Raw genomic sequence first — 24,384 nt, forward strand, 5'->3', positions numbered from 1 at the left:
AATAATACTTAAAATAAAGTGTCTTTTCTAGAACGGTTACCCATTTCTCTAATTTCTCTTTGATAAGAATGTCGAGATAAGATAATGAGCAATATTAATCTCAGAACTTCGACTACACGACTTCAACGGTAGTAAATCTAATGAAGGTGGAAAATTCATAGCTATGAAGACCGCTTCCAAGAAATTTGGTCAAAGGCGTGCAGGAAGATTAAAAGTAAATTATTTTACTTATCTTTTTTTATTAATTTCCCACGTGCTTTTTATAATTTAAAAAAAAAAAACAAAACAAAACCTCGAGTACCGTGACAAAATGTAGAAACCTCTCCTTATTAGACGCATAATAGTCCAGAAATGAAAGCTTAAAAAAAACCGTATTTTGATAAGACCGACAACAATATACAATGAGCCAAAACAAAGACTAGACCCTCATGCACTATCTTATCCAAACGAACTAAATCTAAAAATAAATAAAATTAAATCACATATATTAAATAACCAATATAATTATCATTAACGTGATTCCTTGGATAATAATAATAATAAATAAATAAATTCTTACCAATAAAAAAAAGGTTTTTTTTTGGTAAGACAATAGCGATTTTAAAGCAAATTAAACAGAAAATATTAGCAACTAAATTAAATTATGAAGAACATAATTTAAACGTGCAATGTGGAGACAACCTGCGATGACCATGAATTCAAAACATGTCCAATATTAGCGTTTCTCCAACAACCTGGGGGCTTCTCCGACAGCCAATTTAAACCCAGAAGAGGCTCAGAGAATTAACCAAAAACACAATGGCGGCGCAGGGGCTCATGCGGCGGCTACCACTCCTCCTCCTCCTCCTCCTCCACCCGGTGTCCTTGACCATGTCGGTGGCCTCGAAAAAGAAGGCAGAAACAGGGCCCGAGCAGCCAGATCCGAACCAACCTGCCATAGCCCTACGCAAGTTTGATGTGCATATACGCAATGGGCTGCGAATGTACTTGTTGGACAGCCATTGCTGCTCCAAAGACGACGATTTGGGGGTGCGTGTCATATACCCAGACGATGAACAAAGGTGGTCGTTCAGAGGGAACTGGCTTGGATCCACCAATTTTCATTGCAAGTTGGAGTGGGCTTATGGGTTCGTGGAATTTGATGCTTTTGCTGATGATCTAAACTTTGTCACCAGCTTTTGTGGGGATTCTTCGTGTGTTTGGACTGCAAAACAAGATGGCCTTTATTTGGCCGACCAAAATGGTCAACTTGTTTTTAAGGATCATTGGGAATTGGTTCCATGATCAAAACCAAACAACTTCACAACTTGGGGTTGTCGGTCACTATTACATGTTTGATGTCATGATCACGTTTATTTCTAATTGCTGATGTTGAATAATTTTTTTATTTTTTTATTGTTATAGTTTATGAGTGTATGATTCATGGCTGAAATTATGTTTACATCTCTTTGGGCTAATTTGTTGTAAAATGTATTGTAAGGAGATATGACTATTTGTCGATTCTTCCTATTTGAATTATATGTTATCAATGTCATTGTTGTTGTTGGTTGTTTTTTTTTTGTTATCTTATAACATTGATTTGTAAATATTTTTCGTTTTCTAAAAATATTTTTCAAGAGCGAGGTCGGTGGCTTGAACATAGGTCGGCCCTTCACTAAAGTTAAGTTTTTTTGTGTGAATCCAATGGCATGAGAATTATTTGTTGGAGATGATGAGATTTTATTTTTTGATATTTAGTAATAATTTAAATTATTTTATTTACCATATAATATTATTCACTATATGAAAAATCTAACAAATCTAACGTTACCTATTACCGTAATCTTAAACAGCATAGGATCTGTTTGCAGTAAAATTATGTTTAAGAAATAGCTGAGACAGTCTACTATATACAGATAAAGTTTGGTGCTTATGTTCATGACACTATAGATTTAGCCATTTTGTAGTTGTTATAAATGATTTGATCCAACTCGTTCATAGAGACATGTGAGTGGAGATATCGCATATAATGAAGATATATAAGATTGAGACACGAAATATTTAGTCTTGTAATGAATCTGTTAATTGAAAAGACTATTATTTCACATGATCATCATATGTGACTCGATCTCAATCGTGATTGAGTTATGAACTTTTGTCTTTAACGGATTTTACTTTGATTTGCATGAATGAGAATGACTTTTGTAGTCAATTTAATAAACCTACCATTTTCGAGATTTGACCTAACGGGTGCAAGAAAAATAAATTCATTGAGATGAAATTCACTCTTAGGGTTTAGGGTTTTAGGGTTTAGGGTTTAGGGTTTTAGGGTTTTAGGACTTTAGGGTTTTAGGGTTTAGGGTTTACGAGAGTAAATGAGCAGTTTCTTTAAGTGCTGATTTCGAGATCTGAACAATGAGTCTCGTCCTCTCATAGACTCGAGAGGGAGTATGGTTGGATCATGAACTAATTATTCAGGAGAGAATCAATGATACTTAAGGTAGGTACAAGATGTAATAATAGGGGTAAAATAGACTTTTGATTCAACTCGTGAATAATCGTCCTCTGTTTTTGAGCTAGTCCCTCCTGTTCTTCCGTCCATTTTGCACAAACCCCTATCGTAAAAGCGATAGGAATTGCACGAAAAAAGACTTTCTAAAAACTTTTAATGGTTTATATTTTGTATTGCAAGTGTTTGGTTCTTAATCAGAATGTACAAACTTCCCATGCTGACTTTCTCAACAAAAACATTAGGTTTCCCCTTACATTTCTCAACAAAAACAACTATTTTGAGCCTTTTCCATGCCAAAAAACTTCATGTATATATACACACACAAATCACAAGAACATGAACTCGTTATCCATCAGACATCAAAAGATAACCAAACAATAATAGCACTTACTCCTTCGAGTTCAATCGGACAAAATCTAAACCCTATGGATCGACTTGTATTATTATGGCTCGGGCTCTTACTTACGATGTCCTGTCCAACAACGGGTGCCAGTGAAGAACAACAACAACAGGAAAGATCTCTCCTTGATATCCCCAAATTTCATGTCGAAATTCGCAACGGGTTGAAAATGTATATATTAGATAGCCATTGCTTTTCTAAAGACGACGATTTGGGATTACACATACTCTTTCCAGACGATCAACAAAGTTGGTCGTTTAGAGACAATATATGGGCAAGAACATTATTCCATTGTAGATTGGAATGGGAAAGAGGGTTTAAGGAATTTGATGCATTCTTTGTTGATGAGGTTTTCTTTGATGAGTACTGTTCCAACTTTAGGTGCATTTGGATCGCTAAACAAGATGGGATTTATATGTTGAATAAAGCTGGTCAAGAGGTCTTCTATCATCGTTGGAAATTGCTTAGGTTGCCGTGAAGTGAACAGGGTTTGGCTTGGTCTGTGGCTTGGTGTGTGGTGTCCCCATCATCCTAGCTTACATTTTCAAAGTGCTGTTTTTTAATCTTTTCACGTGAGAACGAGTGACACGAGAAGATACGAACCATAACGTGTATGTATCTTTATCGGTTGAGCTATCTCAATGTTATTTATTTATTTATCTTAATCAAATTTAATAAAAAATCTATTTATTTATTTATTTCATTTGTTCTTTGTAGTGAACGGACATTGTCTGAGAGCATGTGAACTAGGGGTTGATATCATCACCATAGGGATAAAAAAACCAGCACATTGTATATCTAAGTGATATGAGACATACATTGTGTGAATCTTATTGATCGATGTGGGATCTCACAATCCACTCCCTTTTGGGGCCTAGCGTCCTCGCTAGTACTCATTCCCGTCCAATCGATGTGGGACCCCCAATCCACCCTCTTTGGGGCCTATGCTGACACACCACCTCGTGTCTACCTCTTTTTAGAGCCTTAATGTTGACACACCACCTCGTGTCTACCCCTCTTCAGAGCTCAACCTCCTCGCTGGCACATCGCTTGGTGTTTGATTCCGATACCATTTGTAATAAATGACCCAAGCCCATTGCTAGCTGATAATGTCCTTTTTTGGGCCTTCCTTTCCAGTGTGGTTCTTTATGAATTTGTAATGGCCCAAACCCATCCCTTGCTGATTATGTCTTTTTTCGGCCTTCCTTCTAGGTTCCCAAAAACGCGCTAAGAAAGGTTTCCACCCTCTTATAAAGATATAAGAATGTTCATTCTCCTCTCTAACCGAGATGGGGTCTCACAATCAATCAATTAAATTTTGTTTCTCATTTTACTCATTAGTTGCAACGCGGATGCCACAATGATGCCACCTAATGATTGTCTGTAGCATTGTTTCTAACGAGTTGATGCTTCAAAATTGCATTGCAAGTATACTCACGCATGATTTATGACCAACTCAAGTTACACTAAAAGAAATCAAGTTGCATACGAGTTGATGTTCATAGGTATTATTAATTTGGCCTAAATAAAAAAATTAATATCAAAATTATCATTTGGTGTAGAGTAAGGTAAATTTGGTTCAATCTTTGCAAGAGTTGATAGACTAGGAAAACTCACAAAGATCCCATTTTCCATTGAATTTCTTGGTAAGGTCTTTGATTTGAAGCCAAATTTATGGTGAAGAACAGCCAAACTATATAGGTAAATGCCAATTAAGTATGCTTAGTGGAGTCTTCCCTTTCAAAACAAATCTCCATCCTTTTTCCACCACACAAAGCCAACATCTTTGTTGCCTGTAAATCCGATAACACGAATACTTGAATCGTTCGAACCTATCTTCGAAGCTAATGAGAAAAATGCAAGTAGACACATTTATAGCAAACAAACAAACAAACTTGGCATCTTGACACCCAGTAAATTGGAGATCAAAATTGTCATTTCCAGTAATACATGTCTTAAACAAAAATGGAGGTCCTGTTTGTCAAATAAGAAACCCCAAATCAAGAGAAAACATGTACATCTACACAGGAAGTGCTGCACAATACAAAGTAGACACATGGCCACCTAGAAGTAAATTACAGAACCAAAAAGAAAGGTAAGAAAAAGTGGAAAAACGCAACCTATATTACATTTTTATAAATATATACAGAAGACCAAAATTTAAACACAAATAAAATCATAATGCAGCAAGGAACTGGGAAATTTTTGTTCTTACAGTAGCTACGAGGAGTCTCAACTGGTTCGTTTGATGCAACTTTTCCTTTGGGGTGTTGTTGGCTGCAGATTAAAATAGAATCAAAGATCTGAATCTTGCCCACTAGCTAAGCAGAGTTCGTGCAATTCATTGAGTATCCATTCTTCCCCGGTGTGGCCGCCCAATACCAAAACTCTTGTGCCTCCAACCACACAAGTACTGTGTCCCCAAGCAAATTTTGGTGGTTGTCCAGGAACATTGAGAATCCTCCATGATGGTTTCTCCTCGGAAGGATCCAAAAGGAACAGTTGAGAAGGTGAATGTAACCCGGCAATTGAGCCTCCAAAAATGATAATCCTTCCACAGGGCATGCTGACTGCTACATGATCGAGTCTTGGTGGAGGAACTACAGCACTCTGGCCGCCTATGCCAGTGAATGCACTGCACTCAAGTTGCCTCCACCGGGGTTCTTCCTCTTCTAAATCTATGGTGTACGCCTCGCCCGATCGTAAGCGTAGGTGTCCGCTCTTGGCAAGTCCACCAAACATTAGAATCTTTGTCCGACCGTAAACTGACAGAGAATGTCCCAATCTAGATGGGGGAGTCCCGGATGTGGGAATCTCTCTCCAGGTTGGCTTGTCTGTTGTTAGATCCAACAAGTATGTGTCACTAAGAAGCACCCCAGCATCTGTGCATCCACCTGAAACAACCAGTTTAGAACCTTCGATCATACAGGAGCTATGCCAGGATCTAGGCAATGGAGGAGCTCCACCAGAGATTTCTTTCCACGTTGGTTGCTGAGCATCCAAATCGAGTACAAACACATCGTTGAGCAATCCTTGACTGCCGCATCCACCAAAAACAACTAACCAAGAACCATTCAAACATGATAAAGTGTGACCCCAACGTCCAGGCGGGGAGGATTTCACGCTTACTCTTCGCCACTCTGGATTTGCAGCATCAAGATTGAGAACAAAGGTATCATCCATGGGCTGCATATTGACTCCTTCCCCACCAAATAATACAAGTCGATTACCTGCTGCACAAGCACTAAAGTTGCAACGTAAAGGCTCCACAGCTCCCCTAACTGTCAGTTTTCTCCAACATACAGCTTCAAGAGTTGTAAGTTCCCTGGCCAAGCGCCCCCAACCAAGTTTATCTGTCATTTGTTCCAATGTTCCAGTCACTTCTCTTCCCCATGCATTCTGACATACCATCTTCCTTAAATGTTCGTTCTTCGTCAATTGACGAATCCTTCGGCACACTGATCCAACAGATGCAACATCTCGTGGCGTCAAGCGTGATAAAATGTTATGGGCTAAGACTTCATCTGAAAGCTGTAGTATCCCACAGATTTTTTTATGCTGACCAAATGGTGATTGATCAATCAGATGAGCACTTTTGCCTGATAGATCATATTTTATTGCACAAGTTTCTTTGAAAACGGGATATGACAACCGATTAAGGTCTATCTTTGTCTCAGAAAACACTTGAATTCCTATAATGTGTGTTACAGTACCATCATCATCATGTATCGGTGCAAGCCGTAACCTATTCACCATAGGAGTGCCATCCTTTCTAAAATTGAGGAGTTCACCTTGGAATTCAACGCCTTCCTCAAGACATCTTCTGATTTCAGAAACAACCACTGGATCTACCAAAGGGTGGCGCCTTTGTGCATGAGTATCTCTATATTGTAAGAACCGACTGAAACAAAAGTACCCATATGAGTTTATGAAATTCTTACACACAAGAACAATTACAAAACCATGGAAATAAACTAATCTGTACAAAGACAAGATCATACGAAGAGAGAAAGAAGTTTCAAGTAAATCACCGCTGATAAACTTAAACCGGAATCATTTGACAGTATATAACTATGGACTCAATTGGATAAAGTCATGCTGTTGTAATGAAACTAAAAGGAAACTACATCAGGACTTCAATGTGAATTACGGAAATCAAATGGTAACTACCCCCACCGTCCCACCAAGAAAAAGAGCACAACAATGATAGAAAATTATCAGAGTCACCATAATTTTCCACAGAGCCACCGCCTTTTTGAGAAAAATAAACAAGGAAATCAAAATGTACTTTCACTTTCTTCTCCTCTATCTTTCTTAACAGGATGCCGACCAGAATTTAGACTCAAACCAATCAAATGTGCTTCTTTATCATGTAGTAACTTGTGTAAGGATAGGAATTCAAACAATCATTCATTTGCTAAAAGGATCGACCAGCACAAAAAAGCCACCCTTAACAAGCATAGAACATTCGCAACAGGAAACATTAACAAAACTGGTTTTGGAAAGGATTCCCACTTGAAATTGATGCAAGTCACAACTCAAAAGGGCACATAAATTGTCTTCATTACAAACGATCAAAACCACAAAACTAATTGCCCCTGGATTAATTGAATTTCAAATCACCTTATCGAGCATCCAAAAGTTTCTTGTACCGAAAATTACATTATAAATCCATCCAGAAACCGAAATTACCACTGCCTTCTATACCAAACAAAGGAAGCCAAAAACATCCAGCAAAACAACAAAAATTATCGCGCAATTGAATCTCATCATACCAATTCTGGCCGAGGACCTCATCGGCGCGATATCCGGTACAGATCTCGAAGACTTTGTTGACGTAGATGATTGGGAAATCGGGCTCCAGAGCATCGGAGACCACGAAGGAAGTTGGCGTCATTGGGTAGAAGAACAGGCCTGGCTTCAATGGAAGCTCACTCACCTGCTCTTCTTCTTCTTCTTCATTTTCGAGCTGTTCATCGTCGTGCTTAGAGCATTTTAGCCTCTTGACGGAGCTCTGAACCTCCGGTTCATCATCGTTTTTCGCCATTGCCATTCGCCGCTTTCTTTCTTTCTTTCGTCAGAACCTGAAAATTGAAGTGATTGGACAGAGCATTTGAGATATTTATCTGCTCGATGGCGGTGAAGTAAAATGCCCATCTCCCATCTTAAAATTACGAATTTGCCACTACACCAGAATTTATAGAAAAATCCTTCCATACACTAAAAATAATATGAATGATGTGATTAATTTTTTAAAAAATTTTCATTTTTGTTCAAAACTATCCCTAAATAAGTATCGTGTTTCAACAAATCCTACATTGTATTGCTTTTCCGAAAAGGCGACCCTCTCCAACATTCTTGTGAGATTTTTATCGAAATTAATGGTCATAATGGATTAAATGAAAATGGTTATGACGTGAGAGACTCTAATTAGCCTTCAAGGAAATCACTTTATTAGATATGGTCAACCCCTCAAATGTGGGTTGTTTTGGGCATGGCCGACTCCATGGAGGTCGTCTTTGCCTATTAGAGTCATGGGTGACAATAGGAGTCAACTTTTGCAACTATGTGTGATCCTATGAGATCAATCGTTGTAACTAAGGGACTTTTCTAAAATATAAATTAAAAAAAATGTATAAATTCAAGGAGACAGGAACACCAAAAAAAACTATTAGGCAATTAAATTATAAAAATTATTGAAGAAAAACATTAAAAAATTATTAAAAACTTTTTATAAGTGAAGTAACTAAATTTATAACTTACTAAAAATTTGGTGTGTTAATTTAAAAAGGAAATGGCAGTTGAGTAATTAAGCGGAAAAAGAAGGGTGAAAGAAAAGAGCGAAAGTCCACGTTGGGGAGAGTGGGGAACACGCGTGGGATTGGATATTTGGAGTTCGAAAATATCTGGCGTTCAGGGGCGAATTAGAAATCGCCACGTCACCATGAAAATCGTTGTCATAGAAGATATTTTTTTCGGGAAGAGGATTCTTTCTAGTATGCCTTGTGGTCCCCATCGTCAGCCGATCGACATGCGATGCTCATGCTCATGCATCCACCCATTGAAAAACATTATGATTATTTATAATTATTATTACTATTATTATTATTATTTGATCTTGACACACAAGTCCCACTCCCCCATTTATCCCATCAATTTCATAATTACCACTTCAACAAATCCTTTTACCTTAACAATTCTAGGTTAAAAAAAGACTTATCGACGAACTTTGTCGAGTCCAAAACGATATGAGATTGAAAATTTAAAGACTATAGGAGCTATATGCCTAATAAATCAAGTCCGACCCAAAGACGAGGATAAGCACAAAGGATAAGAAATTGGTCTTACAAGGGTTGCTCAAAAACTCACATGGTCAATTCCTAAAGAGTAAGCATGAGACTATGTATGTCTTTCTAAATACTCGTACTCTCTAGTATATCACTAATAAAAGTGAACGAATAGATCTAGTTCATAAAATTTTTAAATTTATATCTAAATGGTTTATGAATTTTAAAATTTGTTCCAAGATTACCCTTCCATATGAAATATGAATGTTCGTCAAATTTGGTGTCAATCGAACATTAGACGGACAATGCATGACACTGTATGACCGTTCACCAAAATCATGTCTATGCCTCAAAGATTGAAAATGACTCAAAATGTACTATAGGGATATCATGGTGTTAGCTCTCTACCAACCCTGGGCCCTATGACCTAAGTGAGCTACCCCGTGGCACATATGTGTGTCACAGTGTGTGCGAGCGTACCGAGACGAGTGTCTCGGACGACTTCCTTTGAAATGAGTTTTTCAAGTACAGTACTGGGCAGCACAGGTGTGCCGGTATTGCGCCCCAGCCCGTGTGTTGGAGGTTGCTATATACACCCGCTATCCGGCACGGTATCCGTAAATGACACGACATGGGTATGGGAGGGTCAATGCCTCGATAGAACCCAAATGAATGAATGTTCGGGAAGTCCTGAGGAGATGAGCGACACGCAGGCCCGTTCTTGATGACATGACCGAACGAATTGTGATGGCTGACGACATCCCGAAACTCGGAATGGTGCCAAAACATATGAACCATGTCGATGGGGATCGAGATGACAAGATGAGATACGACGTTGCATTGAGAGACCTTGGCCCTGAGTAGAGGCAAAGTCGAGCCAAATAACTTAGCCGCGTGTAAAGGCAAGTCGGATGTATCGCACACGATTGAACATACACGCGCAATCGTAACGAAAGGATAAAATTGAAACCTGCCGAGAGGATTTGATAAAATTGAAGGTAAGAAAATTGAAGTAATGAAATGATATTCAATTAATTAACACAATGATGGTTGTAAGAACGAAGGGTATGATATTAAGCTATGTAGGGAAGTTGAATGATTCCCAAGTGATACCCCTCTGAATGTATTCGATATTTGATGGATCAAATGGGCCCTTGATTCTATCAATGGATTGAATCGTTGCTCTTGCTGGAAGAACACTTCTGGATGGATCAGATGAAGTCGCAAAGCTCAAGCATGATGAGAATCCCTGTCCAATTTTACATCTCATTCTCAATTAAAATTTTTAATCTAACCTAAATCCTAAATTTAAAGAAACGAAGAAAAACCTTGAAGACGAGAACTTCAACGAGGTCGCCATCGAGCGCCGCGTGAACGATCAGCGCCTCGCCGGCGGCGGCCTGAGTGTAGGATTCCAGAAGCGCAATCTGTTCATTGTGGCCATACTCTTCATCTTCATCTTCTTCATCATCGTATCGGACTCTCCGCCGAGCAGCGCAATCGTTAAGGCGTTGGGGGCGGCGGCGAGCTCTGAAATTTAGCGAATCGTGGATTGTGAAAGAGAAAGAGAAAGTGATTTTGGTTGGAGTTGTGTTTAGGTCGCCGGAAAATGGCCGGAGAACGGTGGGGAGAGAATCGGAGTGAAGAATTGGGGATGTTTGGAGGTGGTTCGCCATTTTGAAAGAAATGCGAGGAGGGCGGAATTTCGACCTTTCGAGATAAGGTCAAGCTCTCCGCCCTTTATTTTCCCTTTATTTTTTTTAAAATTAAATTATAAATTTAGCCCAAAACTTTACTATATAATAATGAGATAATTTGATATGAAATATTATATTGTATTATAAGGTTAGGTTAATTAATTCCAATCGTTACCTTACCTCTTACATTTATATTTCTTACCTATCTAATCATTAAAGTAATTGTATAAATTATAATATATGCATGTGGTCATAAGCAAATATTATTTTCGCTATATAATAATAAATCACTTTTTTTTTTTGCTTTATTTTCACTATATGAAGCAAAAAAATAAAAAATAAAAAATAAAAAAAGTTAAATACTTATTAAATAAATACATAAATAAAATTGAAGAAAATTTCTCAAAGTATATTGCAAAAATAAAAATAAATTATAATATTCTCAATATCTACCAAAATTGGAGCAATAAATACAATAATAAATACGGAAATCTTGATCTATAAGATAAGTACCACAAGAATTACTGATATTATCTAATAAAATTTTTAAATAATTATGGTCCATTTTCAGCTATTTTAAAAAAAATAGATTTATTTAACAATTTGGCTTTAACTAGCCACAATATTCAAAATAATTTTTAATCTAAAATTTTAGAGAACATTAATATAATATTTGAAATTATAAATTAAAATGAAATAAATATAAAACAAATAATAAATGCACATTTTGATTCATTTAATTAGTAAAGAAGAAAATATGTATTGACAATTGCTAAATGTCTTAGTTTACACGGCATTTGACATTTATGAGGGATTAATAAATATTTTCATTTTATATAAAAAAAAATCACTGATATAAATACTAAATTATATACTTTTTTATTAATATAGTTATATTCTAAAAAATGTTTATAGACATTTTGAATAATTCAACATTATTTTTAGACATTTTTGTAAAAAATGAATTTCAATTTTCCAATTTCTTCCATTTTAAAATATCAAAATAAAATAAAATAAAATAAAAGTAATTTTCTGTTTGTCTTCTCTCTATATATATTCACACAGTTGCAAAAGGAGAATAGTAAATGAGAATCTTGGAGAAGAAAAAATGGCGATGGAGATGACTTTGGTAGACTCATAGTGACTACTGGTTTGCAAGTTTCTTCAACATTGAATTGCGTGAAAGGCACTCTCAAATCCATTTCCGAATATTTCGCAGCAAAATTCCAAACGGTTCATATCCATTCACTTTTGGCTCCACCATTAAATTCCATTTCATCCCTCCAAATTTCTTCTCTGATCTCCCTTTTTCTCTTTTTCCCTTTCCCGTTTCTTTGATTCTACTGTTTTAAATCCCTCTCTCCCTCTCTGATTTCTGATTTTGAAACCGATCGTACTAGTTTGGTGAAATTTTGGTTTCAGATTTTGATTTTAAGTTCGTTGTTTCTACTGTAGTTGAGGCCGATTACGGTGATTATCTTTGTGTTAGTTTTGGAAAATGGAGAATAGTCAGCGGATTTTGCAGATGAGGAGAGTAGTCGAGAAAAATGGGGTTTCCACAGAAGTAAGGGTTTCTGTGGATTTGTTTCTTTTTGAGATTGGAATTTTTTGTTTGTTTATCTTATCTTTGTTTTGCAGAAGTATGGAGATCTGACGATGATGAGGTTTTTGATTGCGAGGTCGATGGATGTTGAGAAAGCAGCGAAGATGTTTGTACAATGGCAGAAATGGAGGGATACGATGGTTCCGAATGGGCGAATTGATGAATCTGAGATTGAAGATGAACTGGAAGCTAGGAAAATTTATTTGCAGGGTTTGTCACGGAATGGGCATTCTGTGATGATCGTTAAAGGGAGCAAGCATTTTCCTGCGAAGGATCAAGTTCAGTTCAAGAGTGAGTTCTCTCAACTCAGATTTTTAGTTTAATTGGAGTTTGTTTTGGGATCTGTTTTGAAATTGTTAGCCCGCCCTTCGAAATTAGTTTTATATTGATTCCATGAGGGTTGACCAGTTCCACTTCTTCACCATGATTGATTGCTCGGTTCATTAATTAATATCTTAAAGAATAGATTGAATTGTACCATTCTACATCTTCGTTATAGATTGTTTTCTAAGATGGTTTTCATGAAAAATATTGGGAAAAGGCAAAATTAACGATAGACGAAAATTGGATGATCAGAACGAAAATTTGGATCGTTACACCGTTCTAGGTCACCACCAGACCGTCCTATGTCTCATTCCTGTTTGACATTCTATAAGATTTGCACTTCATATGTTATTATGAAGGACCAATTTTTCAATAAAATAAAATTGTTATTCCTCATCACAAGATTGAGATTATGACTATGTGCAGAAATGAAATTAATCTCAAGTTTCAGAACACTTTCGGATTTTTTTTTTCTATCTTCAAAATTGAATTCCAGACGGCTCATCAATTTTTAGGCTAAAAGATCATGTGAATGTGGACCATACATGCCCCATTTGTGCGGGCACTTCCAGCTCTCTATGTGTCAGTATGATTAAATATTGTAAGGTTACATTGCCTTCTTGAGCTTTTTTCTCTCCAACAGCGCAGGATTATGCATTTGAATGGAAAATGAGTTAAAGGCATCAAGTAATTGATATTATCTGATTCACTTGTTTTCATCTCTTATCTTTATGCAGAGTATGTGGTTTATGCCTTGGACAAGACAATTTCAAGGTGCCACTCAATCTGTACTAACTTCATGTGTGCAGACTCTTGCAAATTATCTTTCTTTGTACTCACCATTTTCAACCATGTTAAACAAATTTCATATGCTTTCTTTGTCACTCTTGTGAATAATATGATTCCATATTGCTCAAACAATTGTATCTTGGCAAGTTCAAGTGATAGCTTGTTTAGTATTTCTGGTGTCTGTTACAGTGCTTTCCAAGGAAGAGAAATCGGGAATGAGAAGCTGATTGGCATTCTTGATTTGCAGCAAATTTCGTACAAGAACATCGACCCCCGTGGGTTGATCACAGGCTTTCAGTTTTTGCAGGTTAACTATTGGTTTAAAAATACTTTTGGAAAGTAGCAATTTAGTTCATAAACTTTAAACTGCCATGAAGCACCTCTTTTTTTTTTTTCCTTCTTGTAACATAACCATTGCAAGTTTTGATTCTTTTGGCTTCTCTAATACAGGCCTATTATCCTGAACGTCTGGCAAAGTGCTACATCTTAAACATGCCACGGTTTTTTATCAGCGTGTGGAGGATGGTTTCTCGGTTCCTCGAGAAGGTGACACTCGAAAAGGTATGTGATCTCTATAACAACATTCCAGAAAAATTGACAAATGACTCGCTGCATCTGCCTTCAAATACTTGTTTCCGTACGTGATTATAATTAACAGCTGAAACAATGTGTTTAAAGTCGGGGACTAACACTAACCATTCTTTTAGTTAAACAACTGACTAAAAAACTGTGAGGTGAGGAATTGAACGAGATGATAATTAGTATCTTATCCGCTAGTTTTATCTACTCTGCTGTGCTTGGATTGGATTGACAGGCTTTTGAATAAACAGTGATTTAATATTAAGTGAGGGCATTAAGCTCTAATTTCAAATCCCCACAGCTTTATTTCCTCCTTTCTGAATCAAATTAACATTGAAAATCACAAACAAAAGAGGGTTCGTAGAACATGTTAAATGGAGAATAAAGATAGAAAGTTGTTCTAATCTTTTCAATGTTAGTGATCATTGTGAGTATTGTATATGAACGTTAACTGCATGGTACTAGAATCATTGTTATAAGAAGCATGATTCATATTTTGGTGACATTTTGATTGAAATTGAATGAAACTAATGACTTCAGATTGTGATTGTGAGCAATGAAGAAGAAAGGAAAAGTATGATAGAGGAAATTGGAGAAGAAGTATTGCCGGCTGAGTATGGTGGAAAGGGAAAGCTTATTGCTCTTCAAGATGCTGTCCTTCCTCACTTGGATGGTTGATGATAGGCAATTGATTTCTATTGTATTATTTCTCTCTCAAAAGTTCATTATATATAAGATATATAATGTTATTAGCTTCAATGGAATTGTTGTGTAAGCTAATTCAGTACCTAAAGCTAGCATAGCTTTCGGTAAAATTTACATGAAATTCAAAAAAAATTTATAGGCATGATATCAGATCTTAGTAAATGTCTATTTTATCTTCAACTCTTGCCTAGTCTTTATTCTAGTCTCTAGATTATGGACTACTAAAACAGCCTTAATTCTATGATTATCCTTTATAAGATTTGTCATTCTAACTCTTAGGGTCGTTTGGTCGTTTGGAGCACCGAGTCTTTTAGGGTCGTTTGGAGCACCGAGTCTTTTAGGGTCGTTTGAAGTACTGAGTCAAGTTATGAAATTTCGAGTTAATAAGTCCATCTTAGGGGTGCTAAGTTGTTTAGTCTAGGTAGGTAGAGCCCATCCTAAAATCCTTTATGGTTGCCCTACGTTTTACATTTTATGTTTTATGTGTGATATTGGTGAAACTACCATTGCCATAGGAAAAGAATCTAGATGTGTATACGTAATTGGGTCCTAAGCTATCAATCTAAATGAAAAATAAGGGTTGAATTCGGGCTCGAACTCGAGCTCGGACCTGTTGACTAATAACTTTGTAATAGGGAAGAAGAACGAACCGTTGACTAATAACTTGAAGGAAAAAAAAACTTAAATTGTATTAATTACAATAATTAAACTCTTTATAATAGTTTTACATTTATTTTAATAAATATTTTGTTTTTTATATAACAGATACCAAAATTTAATTTCAATTAAAAAGGATACTACAAAAAATTATCAAAGTTATTATCTATTAACTTTAATATATATATATATATAAATAAATATTTTAAAATTTGGAAATATAAATGACTGAAAAAAAAAGAAGCAGTTTTCTCTGCTATTCAGTGGGTAACCGGCCGCCTCAGCTCCATTGAAGCTTTTCTTCTTTCTCTCTCTCTACAATGGCGGCTCTAGCTTCTTCAGGAACCTCCTTCTTCTTCTCCACTGCTTCTCCTCACCCTAAATCAAGGCGCATCTCTAGAGTTGTTCGTATGGCGTATCAGGAGAACGGGCCTTCTCTGGCCGTCGTCGGCGTCACCGGCGCCGTCGGCCAGGAATTTCTCTCTGTCCTTTCAGACCGTGGATTCCCTTATCGCTCCATTAAGATGCTAGCCTCGAAGCGCTCCGCTGGCAAGTCTGTTCGCTTTCATGACGAAGAGCATATTATTGAGGAGCTCACTGCGGATAGCTTCGATGGTGTGGACATTGCTCTCTTCAGCGCTGGAGGATCCATCAGCAAGAAGTTTGGACCGCTCGCCGCTGAGAAGGGGACTATTGTGGTCGATAATAGCTCCGCATTTCGGATGGATGAGAATGTGCCTCTTGTTATTCCGGAGGTTAATCCCGAAGCCATGAAGGGGATTAAGGTTGGGACTGGCAAGGGCGCTTTGATTGCCAATCCTAATTGCTCAACCATCATCTGCTTGATGGCTGTCACTCCTCTGCATCGTCACGCTAAGGTTTTGCGATTGATTCTTTCATCTTCTTCTTTTTTTTCCTTTGTTCTGTTTACAATTTTTGGGAATGATACGCGAGCTATGTTTGAGTTTGAGATTTTACTCTCAGGTTTTGCTTTTTCTTTCAAAAGTAGCCTGCCTTTTGATGTTTCCTTAATTGTGCTTTTAAGTGCTTCTCCTATAAGCATTTAAGTACTTCCAAAATGCTATGAAAATTTAATAAGTATTTTCAATGTGCTAAATCACTTTTTACTCTCCTAAATTTCATTTCAAGTTCACCCTTAATGATAGATAGATACCGGTATTGAAAATGACAGGTTTTACGCATGGTTGTTAGTACATATCAAGCAGCTAGTGGTGCTGGTGCTGCAGCAATGGAAGAGCTTGTGCAACAAACTCGCGAGGTTTTTTTCCGTTTATTGTATCTCATAATCTGGATTGCTTTTTCTTTGACGTCTTATCTTTTGGATGGTTTATTAGTTCATTTCAATGGCTATTCTAAACTGTTTTGCTTCTCTTCCCTTTTTTTAAGGTCCTGGAAGGAAAACCACCAACTTGTAATATATTTAGGGATCAGGTCAGTCTCTTTTACATTGGCACTTATCTTTATGTGTCCTTTTTTTAGGGTTAAATTTCTATTGCAATTTTCTCAGTTTCTTCTCCTTGGTGCAGTATGCTTTCAATTTGTTCTCCCACAATGCATCTGTTCTTTCAAATGGATACAACGAAGAGGAAATGAAATTAGTAAAAGAAACTCGGAAAATATGGGTGAGTGTTGGTTGTGAATTATGGATACCACTTACGTCCTGAACTTTATTTGCACAACGTTTGTGAATTGTTTTTCTTTGGAAATTGGTAAATGGAATCATGTTGTACTCTAACCGACTTGCTTTATGCCCCTCAAGAGTGATGCTAATGTTAAAGTTACTGCCACTTGCATACGAGTTCCTGTCATGCGTGCGCATGCTGAGAGTGTGAATCTTCAATTTGAGAATCCCCTTGATGAGGTAAGATTTTATTTTGATATTGTTTTCATCAGTGCTATCGTGTATTCTTCTTGAGATATTTGTTGATTGCTGGCGTTTTCAGTTTTCCTCTGCTTATTTTAGGTTGAGAATGAAATGATTTTGAAGTGCCTTTTCCCAGACTTTTGTATGGGGAATGGAAATCCACCCTAGTTGTTAAAATATCATGTCAGGATCCAAGGGGTATGCCTTGAGGGTAATGGCTTGGGATGCTCGGAGATAACCTCGAAGGTCTTGGATTTAAGCCCCTAAGTTGAAAACTTTATAATTTGGCCTTGGGGTGGGTGAGGCCTCCTCAAAGATTAGTGGATGGGCTATAAGCATAATGTAAAGAGTGAACTTGTTTTTCTTAATTTTAACTTTTCTTTTGAATGAGGACATTTCCGCCTGTCTTTTGCTTTTGTAATGCACAAAAGAATGGTGCTGAATCTAAGAGAATGTGCTTTCAACTTTTGAGGCCATGTGGTGAAGCCTTTTACAGCCTATTTGGACTTCTGTCAATCGGCCTCCTAATATATTGTCATGGTACATTTGCGTTCCATAGGTTTGATTTTACTAGGAGATGCTTGATTGAATGTTTCTTCATAATGCTCTAAGAACTTCTTTGATTAAGCACATTGTAAAATTCGCTGTATAAGAACTTCTTTGATTGATTACTATATAATGGATGCCAATTGTTAGTTTCTTTAGAATGGTCCTGAACAATTACTCATCGATTATTTCCCATTTTTTCCTTCTTGTAGGAAATAAGTACTCATGGATTGTTCTCGTTTCTTTCTTTTTATAGGAAGCTAAAAATTCATAAATTCCCCAAAACTGAATTATAGAGCATTACATTATTTAGCAAATAAAACCTACCACCGTGTTGCGGTTATTTCATGGCGAAGTTCTTAAAATCTGATATTTGCGGTTCTCTTTTCATTTGAATTTGTTTTCTCGTTATGGGTTCTCTAAACACACACTCGCAGTTGAATTTGAGATCATCATCAGTCCAGGATGAAATGTATCTGATGCTTGAAATTTTCCATCTGATTCATGTTTGTGTCACATGACAAAAAATGTTTGACTTCATTTATCAATAGATCACCTCGTACCTCTCTTGTTTGTGATCAATGATTCTAGTCGCAAAAATATAGTTCCACGAATCGAGTTCTAAGTTATTATTTCTGTTTTATGCAGGACACAGCCAGAGAGATTCTGAAAAACGCTCCTGGAGTCGTCATTATAGACGACCGGGCTGCCAACCAGTTTCCTACACCATTGAAAGTATCAAACAAAGATGACGTCGCTGTTGGAAGGATTCGACAGGATGTTTCACTTGATGGAAATAAAGGGTATAAACATCTACCTCGTAGAGTTATCTGTTTGTTTCCTGATTGAAAAATGAAAACAAAACTAATGGGATTCTCATGGATGCAGGTTGGATATCTTCGTCTGTGGTGATCAAATTCGCAAGGGTGCAGCGCTTAATGCTGTTCAGATTGCCGAGTTGTTACTGTAGTCCCGACGATGACCGAAAATTGGTACATTGCTAGACAAAGTTCTTGTTGTTGCTACATATGATATCACAGAATGTCTCTCAAGGTAAAAAAAAAATCATCTCTCGGTCTTTGTATCCATAACTTGGCGCAAATTTTGCAGGACGGTCAATTAAGATTATGAGTTTGCATTTAGATCTTAAGTTATTTTTACAATAAACCACTTAGATGCTTTGTTTGTGAATTGCTTGCATTCAGATGTTTTACATATTAACATTTCATTTTCTCACCCATTCGGGTTGATTATCATTTGTTCGTGTTCGAGTTGAAGAAATTTTCAACCAAAACAATTTGGATCGAGTTTTAAAGGTATCTCACCGAACCCGCGAATCCTACAACAATATTTTTTGTTTTTTTTTTCTCTATATATTTTTTTAGTCATTTTAATTGTATTGCAAGTTGGACAATTGAACGGTAGATTTTAGAAATTTGCAATTTGAGATACCAAAAGGTATTAAAAAACTATTGCCAACTTCAAGTCAATTTCCAATATTACGCGCAATAGAATTTTCAATGGACTTGTATTTTACTCTCTCCACCCTTTCAAATAAAAAATTCTCCTCAATTCTGTGGGAAATTCAAGAGCATTTTTTGGTTCATTTTTAAAAGGTAATGACTCGTTCTTCAAAATCTAGTTCGGTTTGGGATTGTTAGTATATGCACGTTTACGTCATTTAAATCAAAAAAAAAATGAAAACATATTTTATTTCATTAAAATCAACAGAGTAAAGAGTTTGTAAAACAATTAAAGTAAATGCGTAGTAAATTCAAAGTAAACAATGAAAACATAATTATTATTACATGGGTGAGAATTATGCATTAATGATTTTGAAAATCTTGACACCATTATTAATTTAAAATATAAGTGGTAAAACGGTCAAGGGTATAAATGGAATTTAAACCCAAATAAAAGGAAATATAAGTATGTTAAAAAATAATGAGGTTATGAAAAACATATTTGCGTGTGATAAGGGAGAAAAGCATGGGGGATAAAATGCGTTTTACAATAAAAGAAAAAGAAAAAGAAAAAAAAAAAGAGGTGAAATACCGAATTTGGGCACGCGTTTAAGGCCGCCGATTCAAATTGCGCGTTTATTCCGCGTATGTATTCCCAATAATTTTAAATTCTTAATAATTTATTTTGCTTCAATCAATAAAACAAATTAATAGCCTTTCCTTCTTTGTTATTTATTTACTCTATTTAAAAATTTAAAAATGAATGTATTAAGTTAATTAAAAACAAATTTAATTAAGGTATATTAATTATGATTATAGATCTTTTTTTTAATTCAATAATTGGGTGAGGATTTAATTATAATTCAACTACTCTCTCTCTCTCTCTTGATTTTATTTAGTATCATACAATTTTTTTTTAAAAAAAAAACTTTTACAATTATTTTATAAACATGTAAATTTCCAATTATTTTAATAAATACATATTTATAATTTAGAATGACTAGTTTAATCCTCACACCTTCCAACGGTTAAATTTAATCCTTAAATTTAGGCTTAATTTCAATCATGGCACGACTTGGTCAACCGGAGGAAAATGGAGTGGAGATTTTAATTTTTAATGGATAATTTTTATTTTTCAATATAAAATATTTTAAAATTTTTAATAATATTTTATAAATAAAAATACAATAATATAACTGAACAGTTAAAAATAGAAAATATAATATTGTCTCTCTCCTTCAAGTTGAGAATTGTTGGGAGAGAGTCTGACATGGTACGAGACTTTGAAGCCTAAAACATAGCCATGAAAGTTTATATTGTAGAGGGTCGTGATTCCTAATACCTCGTCCCCCCGTTTAAAATTACCCATAAAAAATTTACATTAATATATATATATATATATATATATATATATAAAATAAAATCCATTTACCATTTCAAACTTCCCTTCTTCTTTCTCTCTTTGGTCAACATTCAAACTCTCCCATTTCTGTCCGACTAATTCCCTCTTTGTTCAACTTTATATATATAAATATATATATATATATATATTATAGTTCCCCCCGCGTGACCGTTCAATGTTCCCATTCACATATAAACACCATCTTTATCCAATATAAATACAACCCCTTCTCTTTAATTTCCTCTAATTTCTTTCTATGATGATGTTTTCTTGGCGACGCCGGAGGGCTACCCGGAGGATGGCTAGAGGTGGCGGCGGTGGCGGCGGCAGCATGGCGGAGCTGACGATCCCGAGCCATTTCCTGTGCCCAATATCGCTGGACTTGATGAAAGATCCAGTCACCATGTCCACCGGCATCACCTACGATCGAGCCAACATTGAGACATGGATTGAAGGAGGCAATTTCAGCTGCCCCTTCACTAACCAACCTTTGCACACCATTGATTCCATTCCTAATCACAACATAAGGAAGATGATCCAAGCTTGGTGCGTCGAGAATAGGGCTCATGGGATCGAGAGGATTCCGACGCCGAGGGTTCCCGCCAGCCCCGTGCAGGTTCGGGAGATTCTTGACAAGATCGCTGCTGCGGTCAGGCGGGAGGATTGTGAGGGATGCAAGTCCTTGGTTGAGAAGATCAAGATATTGGTACAAGAAAGTGAAAGGAACAAGAAATGCATTATTGCCAATGGAACAGGTTCGTAAACTACTTCATAGCTAACATCCCATCTCGGTTGGGGAGGAGAACGAAACACCCTTTATTGCAAGGGTGTTTAAACCTTTCCTTGACCGACCCATTTTAAAATTATCGAGAAAAAGTTCAAATAGGACAATATCTGCCAGGGGTGACCTTCGACTCTTACAAATGAGCGTCCACTTTGGTTGAGGAGTATAACGAAACACCTTTTGTTACAAGGGTCGGTAAACCTCTCCCTAACCGACCCATTTTAAAATTATTAAGGAAAAGCTCAAATAAGACTCTTACAAATTAGCTACGAGATTCAAAGGTGGAACCTTTTTATCATTATTTTTGTTTATATGTTAACAGGAAATGTATTATCCTCCGCATTCGAAGCGTTTTCGAAACCCGAACGATTCGAGAAAAGGGTCGAGATTTTAGAAGAAATCTTATCGACGATGGCAATGATCTTCCCTCTACAAGAAGAAGCCATTAAACATCTAAAATCAGAAGCTTCAATGCAAGCATTGGTGTGGTTTGTAAGAGGAGAAGACAAATCAAGAAGAAGAAGCTCAATTTTGGTATTGAAAGAGATAATTTCATCATACCCTGAAAAAGTAAGCGAATTAGGAGAAATCCAAGGAGTATTAGAGGGTCTTATGAAGCTCATAAAAGAGCCCATTTGTTCATCTTCAAAAAAGGCCTCACTTTTCATAACATATCATGCCATAGCCTCTTCTTCCAATCAAGAGGGTTTCACAAAGGCATTTCTTCAAATGGGGTTGGTCCCTTTGCTACTCGAAACCCTCGTAGACGCCGAGAGAAGCGTATGCGAGAGGGCGTTGGGAGTGTTCGATGGCATTTGCGAGACCAAACAAGGAAGAGAAGAGGCGTACGCGCATGCTTTGACGATGCCCGTGATTGTGAAAAAGATACTTAGAGTGTCGGATTTGGTGACCGAGCTATCGGTGTCGATCGTTTGGAAGCTCGTAAAGCACGAGAGTAGAGAAGAAGAAGAAGATGAAGATGGAGGAGTTAAAGTAGAAGCTCTTCAAGTTGGAGCATTTCAAAAGCTTTTGTTGTTGTTGCAAGTTGGTTGTAGTGAATGGACAAAGGAGAAAGCAACTGAGTTGTTGAAACTCTTGAATAATCTTCATAGGGAAAGGTTAGAATGTATTGATTCTTTGGATTTTAAGGACCTCAAAAGAACCTTTTGATTCTAAATTTACTTACATTACTCATGTTTTTTTGTTTGTTGTACAAAATAAATTACATACATTTTTCCATTTTTTTTTTTTGTAATAATACCTCTTATTATATTTCACTAATCTGGTGGAAAATCTTTCTAGTCCTCACTTCTTTAAGATCAGAGGTTCAAATCCTCATATTTCACTAATTTGGCCGGTCGAAATTCTTTCCAATCCTCACTTCTTTAAGATCAGAGGTTCAAATCCTCATATTTCACTGACCTGGTCGAGAATCTTTCCAGTACCCACTTCTTTAAGATCGGAGGTTCAAATTCTCATATTTCACTGACCCCACCGAGAAAATGGGTGAATTTAAGAGAAATCACATGCCCCAATAAGAATATTAATGTACAAAATTCAATGGTTATATTTTTATAATTGATGGGATTTTAATAGGTTTATATGACTAAGATATGTCCGAAGTCTTTCTCTATGTTTTATTATTGAAGAAACTTAGTCCAAGTCTTTTTGTTTGAATGCAATGTTTTGGTAGCTCTCTCCCTTTCTATAATTTCCCCATTTTTCACAACCTATCTTTATTTTAACTTTATTTTTTATTCTAAATTTTTTTTGTTATTTAATTAAATAATACAATTTTGTATATGTCGTATACATTGTATTCACATAAATCGGCTGAGACAAGTATTTCAACGAGCGAATAATAAGTAAAAAAGTATTAATATGCATGAAAATTATGTTTTTCGTTTAAATTTAATGATTAAAATAGAATATTTAAAAATTTAAAAAGTTAGAACGAAAATAATGTTTAAGGTATAAATTATATTTAGATAAAGAATCAAATTGTTACGATGGTGGAATATGTGATGAACAAGGCCTAGTGGATGGCCACTTCCACATGCTTTAATCGTTTACAAAATAAAAATTAAAGGGAATAATGAAAAAACAATTTTAGATTATTTTTTTATTTTAAAACTATTTTTGAAAATGGGGCAAATGGGGTATAATTGGTTTGATAAAAAAAAAAATATTTATTCCTATTTGGGTTAGATAATTATTAATTGAATTATACTCGATAAATATCTTTAAAAACATTATAAATAATTATCAATAGTTAAGGTTTGTTTTTATTTTTATTTGTTTTCTTTTCCTATTTTATAACACATTTGAATTTTAACCAAATTTCAAAAATTAAAAGAAAATTATATTTTGGTTTTTAAAATTCTTAAATAATTAATTAAAAAAACTCAAAATAAGGTTGGGAAGCTTAATTTTTCTAAAAGCTAAATCAAATATTTATCTTCTTTTAAGAAAAAAAAAAACAAAAAATAATGGTAATGGTCAAGAACAATGAGCCAAAAAGTGAATTAGAAAGAGTTATGGGGCAATAATTTTGACCCAAAAAACTTACAAATTCAACGACGGTTGGCATAAAATCCATCAAATCTCTCCTTTCTTTTTTAACGGCACCGATTCCTTTAGACTTCTTAAGTTCCAAAGATTTCGTTTTTTCTTCCAAATCTTTTACCCTTTCAACCCAACCCCTAAAATCTCTCTAATTATGTTTTTTTTTTTTTTTTTTTTTTTTTTTTTTTTTTTTTTTTTTTTTTTTTT

The 24,384-nt window shown here is 35.8% G+C and overlaps 6 protein-coding genes across 9 annotated transcripts; 4 read left to right on the forward strand and 2 right to left on the reverse strand.

Annotated features, from left to right (window-relative positions):
- Positions 1 to 798: 798 nt before the first annotated feature.
- On the forward strand, positions 799 to 1,284 carry LOC111447244 (S-protein homolog 1-like). The gene has a single exon (XM_023086288.1). It carries the CDS (start codon positions 799 to 801, stop codon positions 1,282 to 1,284), a length of 486 nt encoding a protein of 161 aa, XP_022942056.1.
- Positions 1,285 to 4,773: 3,489 nt separating this feature from the next.
- Positions 4,774 to 7,969, reverse strand: LOC111447894 (adagio protein 3-like). Its single transcript, XM_023087269.1, has 2 exons — positions 7,667 to 7,969; positions 4,774 to 6,792 (listed from the first exon to the last, which is right to left on the reverse strand). The coding sequence occupies exons 1-2, from the start codon at positions 7,942 to 7,944 to the stop codon at positions 5,187 to 5,189; spliced, it is 1,884 nt and encodes a 627-aa protein (XP_022943037.1). The 5' UTR covers positions 7,945 to 7,969; the 3' UTR covers positions 4,774 to 5,186.
- Positions 7,970 to 10,136: 2,167 nt separating this feature from the next.
- On the reverse strand, positions 10,137 to 10,912 carry LOC111447634. The gene is made up of 2 exons (XM_023086897.1): positions 10,507 to 10,912; positions 10,137 to 10,427 (listed from the first exon to the last, which is right to left on the reverse strand). The coding sequence occupies exons 1-2, from the start codon at positions 10,852 to 10,854 to the stop codon at positions 10,257 to 10,259; spliced, it is 519 nt and encodes a 172-aa protein (XP_022942665.1). The 5' UTR covers positions 10,855 to 10,912; the 3' UTR covers positions 10,137 to 10,256.
- A 1,027-nt stretch (positions 10,913 to 11,939) lies between these two features.
- Positions 11,940 to 15,007, forward strand: LOC111447885 (CRAL-TRIO domain-containing protein YKL091C). Of its 4 annotated transcripts, none has more exons than XM_023087255.1 (7): positions 11,940 to 12,108; positions 12,331 to 12,439; positions 12,514 to 12,769; positions 13,540 to 13,576; positions 13,781 to 13,898; positions 14,042 to 14,152; positions 14,711 to 15,007. In XM_023087255.1, the coding sequence occupies exons 2-7, from the start codon at positions 12,374 to 12,376 to the stop codon at positions 14,846 to 14,848; spliced, it is 726 nt and encodes a 241-aa protein (XP_022943023.1). In that variant the 5' UTR covers positions 11,940 to 12,108; positions 12,331 to 12,373; the 3' UTR covers positions 14,849 to 15,007. The 4 variants fall into 4 exon arrangements, with proteins under 4 accessions (XP_022943023.1, XP_022943025.1, XP_022943026.1 ...); XM_023087257.1 differs by having other exon boundaries at positions 11,940 to 12,061; XM_023087258.1 differs by lacking the exon at positions 12,331 to 12,439 and having other exon boundaries at positions 11,940 to 12,061.
- A 763-nt stretch (positions 15,008 to 15,770) lies between these two features.
- On the forward strand, positions 15,771 to 19,137 carry LOC111446872 (aspartate-semialdehyde dehydrogenase-like). Its single transcript, XM_023085778.1, has 7 exons — positions 15,771 to 16,410; positions 16,725 to 16,811; positions 16,940 to 16,984; positions 17,080 to 17,175; positions 17,313 to 17,414; positions 18,612 to 18,766; positions 18,852 to 19,137. The coding sequence occupies exons 1-7, from the start codon at positions 15,853 to 15,855 to the stop codon at positions 18,931 to 18,933; spliced, it is 1,125 nt and encodes a 374-aa protein (XP_022941546.1). The 5' UTR covers positions 15,771 to 15,852; the 3' UTR covers positions 18,934 to 19,137.
- Positions 19,138 to 21,053: 1,916 nt separating this feature from the next.
- Positions 21,054 to 22,873, forward strand: LOC111447642 (U-box domain-containing protein 21-like). Its single transcript, XM_023086908.1, has 2 exons — positions 21,054 to 21,583; positions 21,935 to 22,873. The coding sequence occupies exons 1-2, from the start codon at positions 21,085 to 21,087 to the stop codon at positions 22,780 to 22,782; spliced, it is 1,347 nt and encodes a 448-aa protein (XP_022942676.1). The 5' UTR covers positions 21,054 to 21,084; the 3' UTR covers positions 22,783 to 22,873.
- The last annotated feature ends 1,511 nt before the right edge of the window (positions 22,874 to 24,384 follow it).

This window comes from Cucurbita moschata, unplaced genomic scaffold (genome assembly GCF_002738365.1).
Source record: "Cucurbita moschata cultivar Rifu unplaced genomic scaffold, Cmos_1.0 Cmo_Scf00009, whole genome shotgun sequence".
Taxonomy (NCBI): Eukaryota; Viridiplantae; Streptophyta; class Magnoliopsida; order Cucurbitales; family Cucurbitaceae; genus Cucurbita; species Cucurbita moschata.

Excerpts from the sequence above, each read along its gene's own strand:
- LOC111447244 (XM_023086288.1), top strand. The coding sequence starts at position 799 with ATGGCGGCGCAGGGGCTCATGCGGCGGCTACCACTCCTCCTCCTCCTC.
- LOC111447894 (XM_023087269.1), bottom strand. The coding sequence starts at position 7,944 with ATGGCAATGGCGAAAAACGATGATGAACCGGAGGTTCAGAGCTCCGTC. Across the intron at positions 6,793-7,666 it reads GAGGTCCTCGGCCAGAATTG|TCGGTTCTTACAATATAGAG; the intron begins GTATGATGAGAT and ends CTTTTGTTTCAG.
- LOC111447634 (XM_023086897.1), bottom strand. The coding sequence starts at position 10,854 with ATGGCGAACCACCTCCAAACATCCCCAATTCTTCACTCCGATTCTCTC. Across the intron at positions 10,428-10,506 it reads TTGAAGTTCTCGTCTTCAAG|GGATTCTCATCATGCTTGAG; the intron begins GTTTTTCTTCGT and ends AAAATTGGACAG.
- LOC111447885 (XM_023087255.1), top strand. The coding sequence starts at position 12,374 with ATGGAGAATAGTCAGCGGATTTTGCAGATGAGGAGAGTAGTCGAGAAA. Across the intron at positions 12,440-12,513 it reads AAAATGGGGTTTCCACAGAA|AAGTATGGAGATCTGACGAT; the intron begins GTAAGGGTTTCT and ends TTTGTTTTGCAG. Across the intron at positions 12,770-13,539 it reads GGATCAAGTTCAGTTCAAGA|AGTATGTGGTTTATGCCTTG; the intron begins GTGAGTTCTCTC and ends ATCTTTATGCAG.
- LOC111446872 (XM_023085778.1), top strand. The coding sequence starts at position 15,853 with ATGGCGGCTCTAGCTTCTTCAGGAACCTCCTTCTTCTTCTCCACTGCT. Across the intron at positions 16,411-16,724 it reads CTCTGCATCGTCACGCTAAG|GTTTTACGCATGGTTGTTAG; the intron begins GTTTTGCGATTG and ends TGAAAATGACAG. Across the intron at positions 17,415-18,611 it reads TTGAGAATCCCCTTGATGAG|GACACAGCCAGAGAGATTCT; the intron begins GTAAGATTTTAT and ends TGTTTTATGCAG.
- LOC111447642 (XM_023086908.1), top strand. The coding sequence starts at position 21,085 with ATGATGATGTTTTCTTGGCGACGCCGGAGGGCTACCCGGAGGATGGCT. Across the intron at positions 21,584-21,934 it reads CATTATTGCCAATGGAACAG|GAAATGTATTATCCTCCGCA; the intron begins GTTCGTAAACTA and ends ATATGTTAACAG.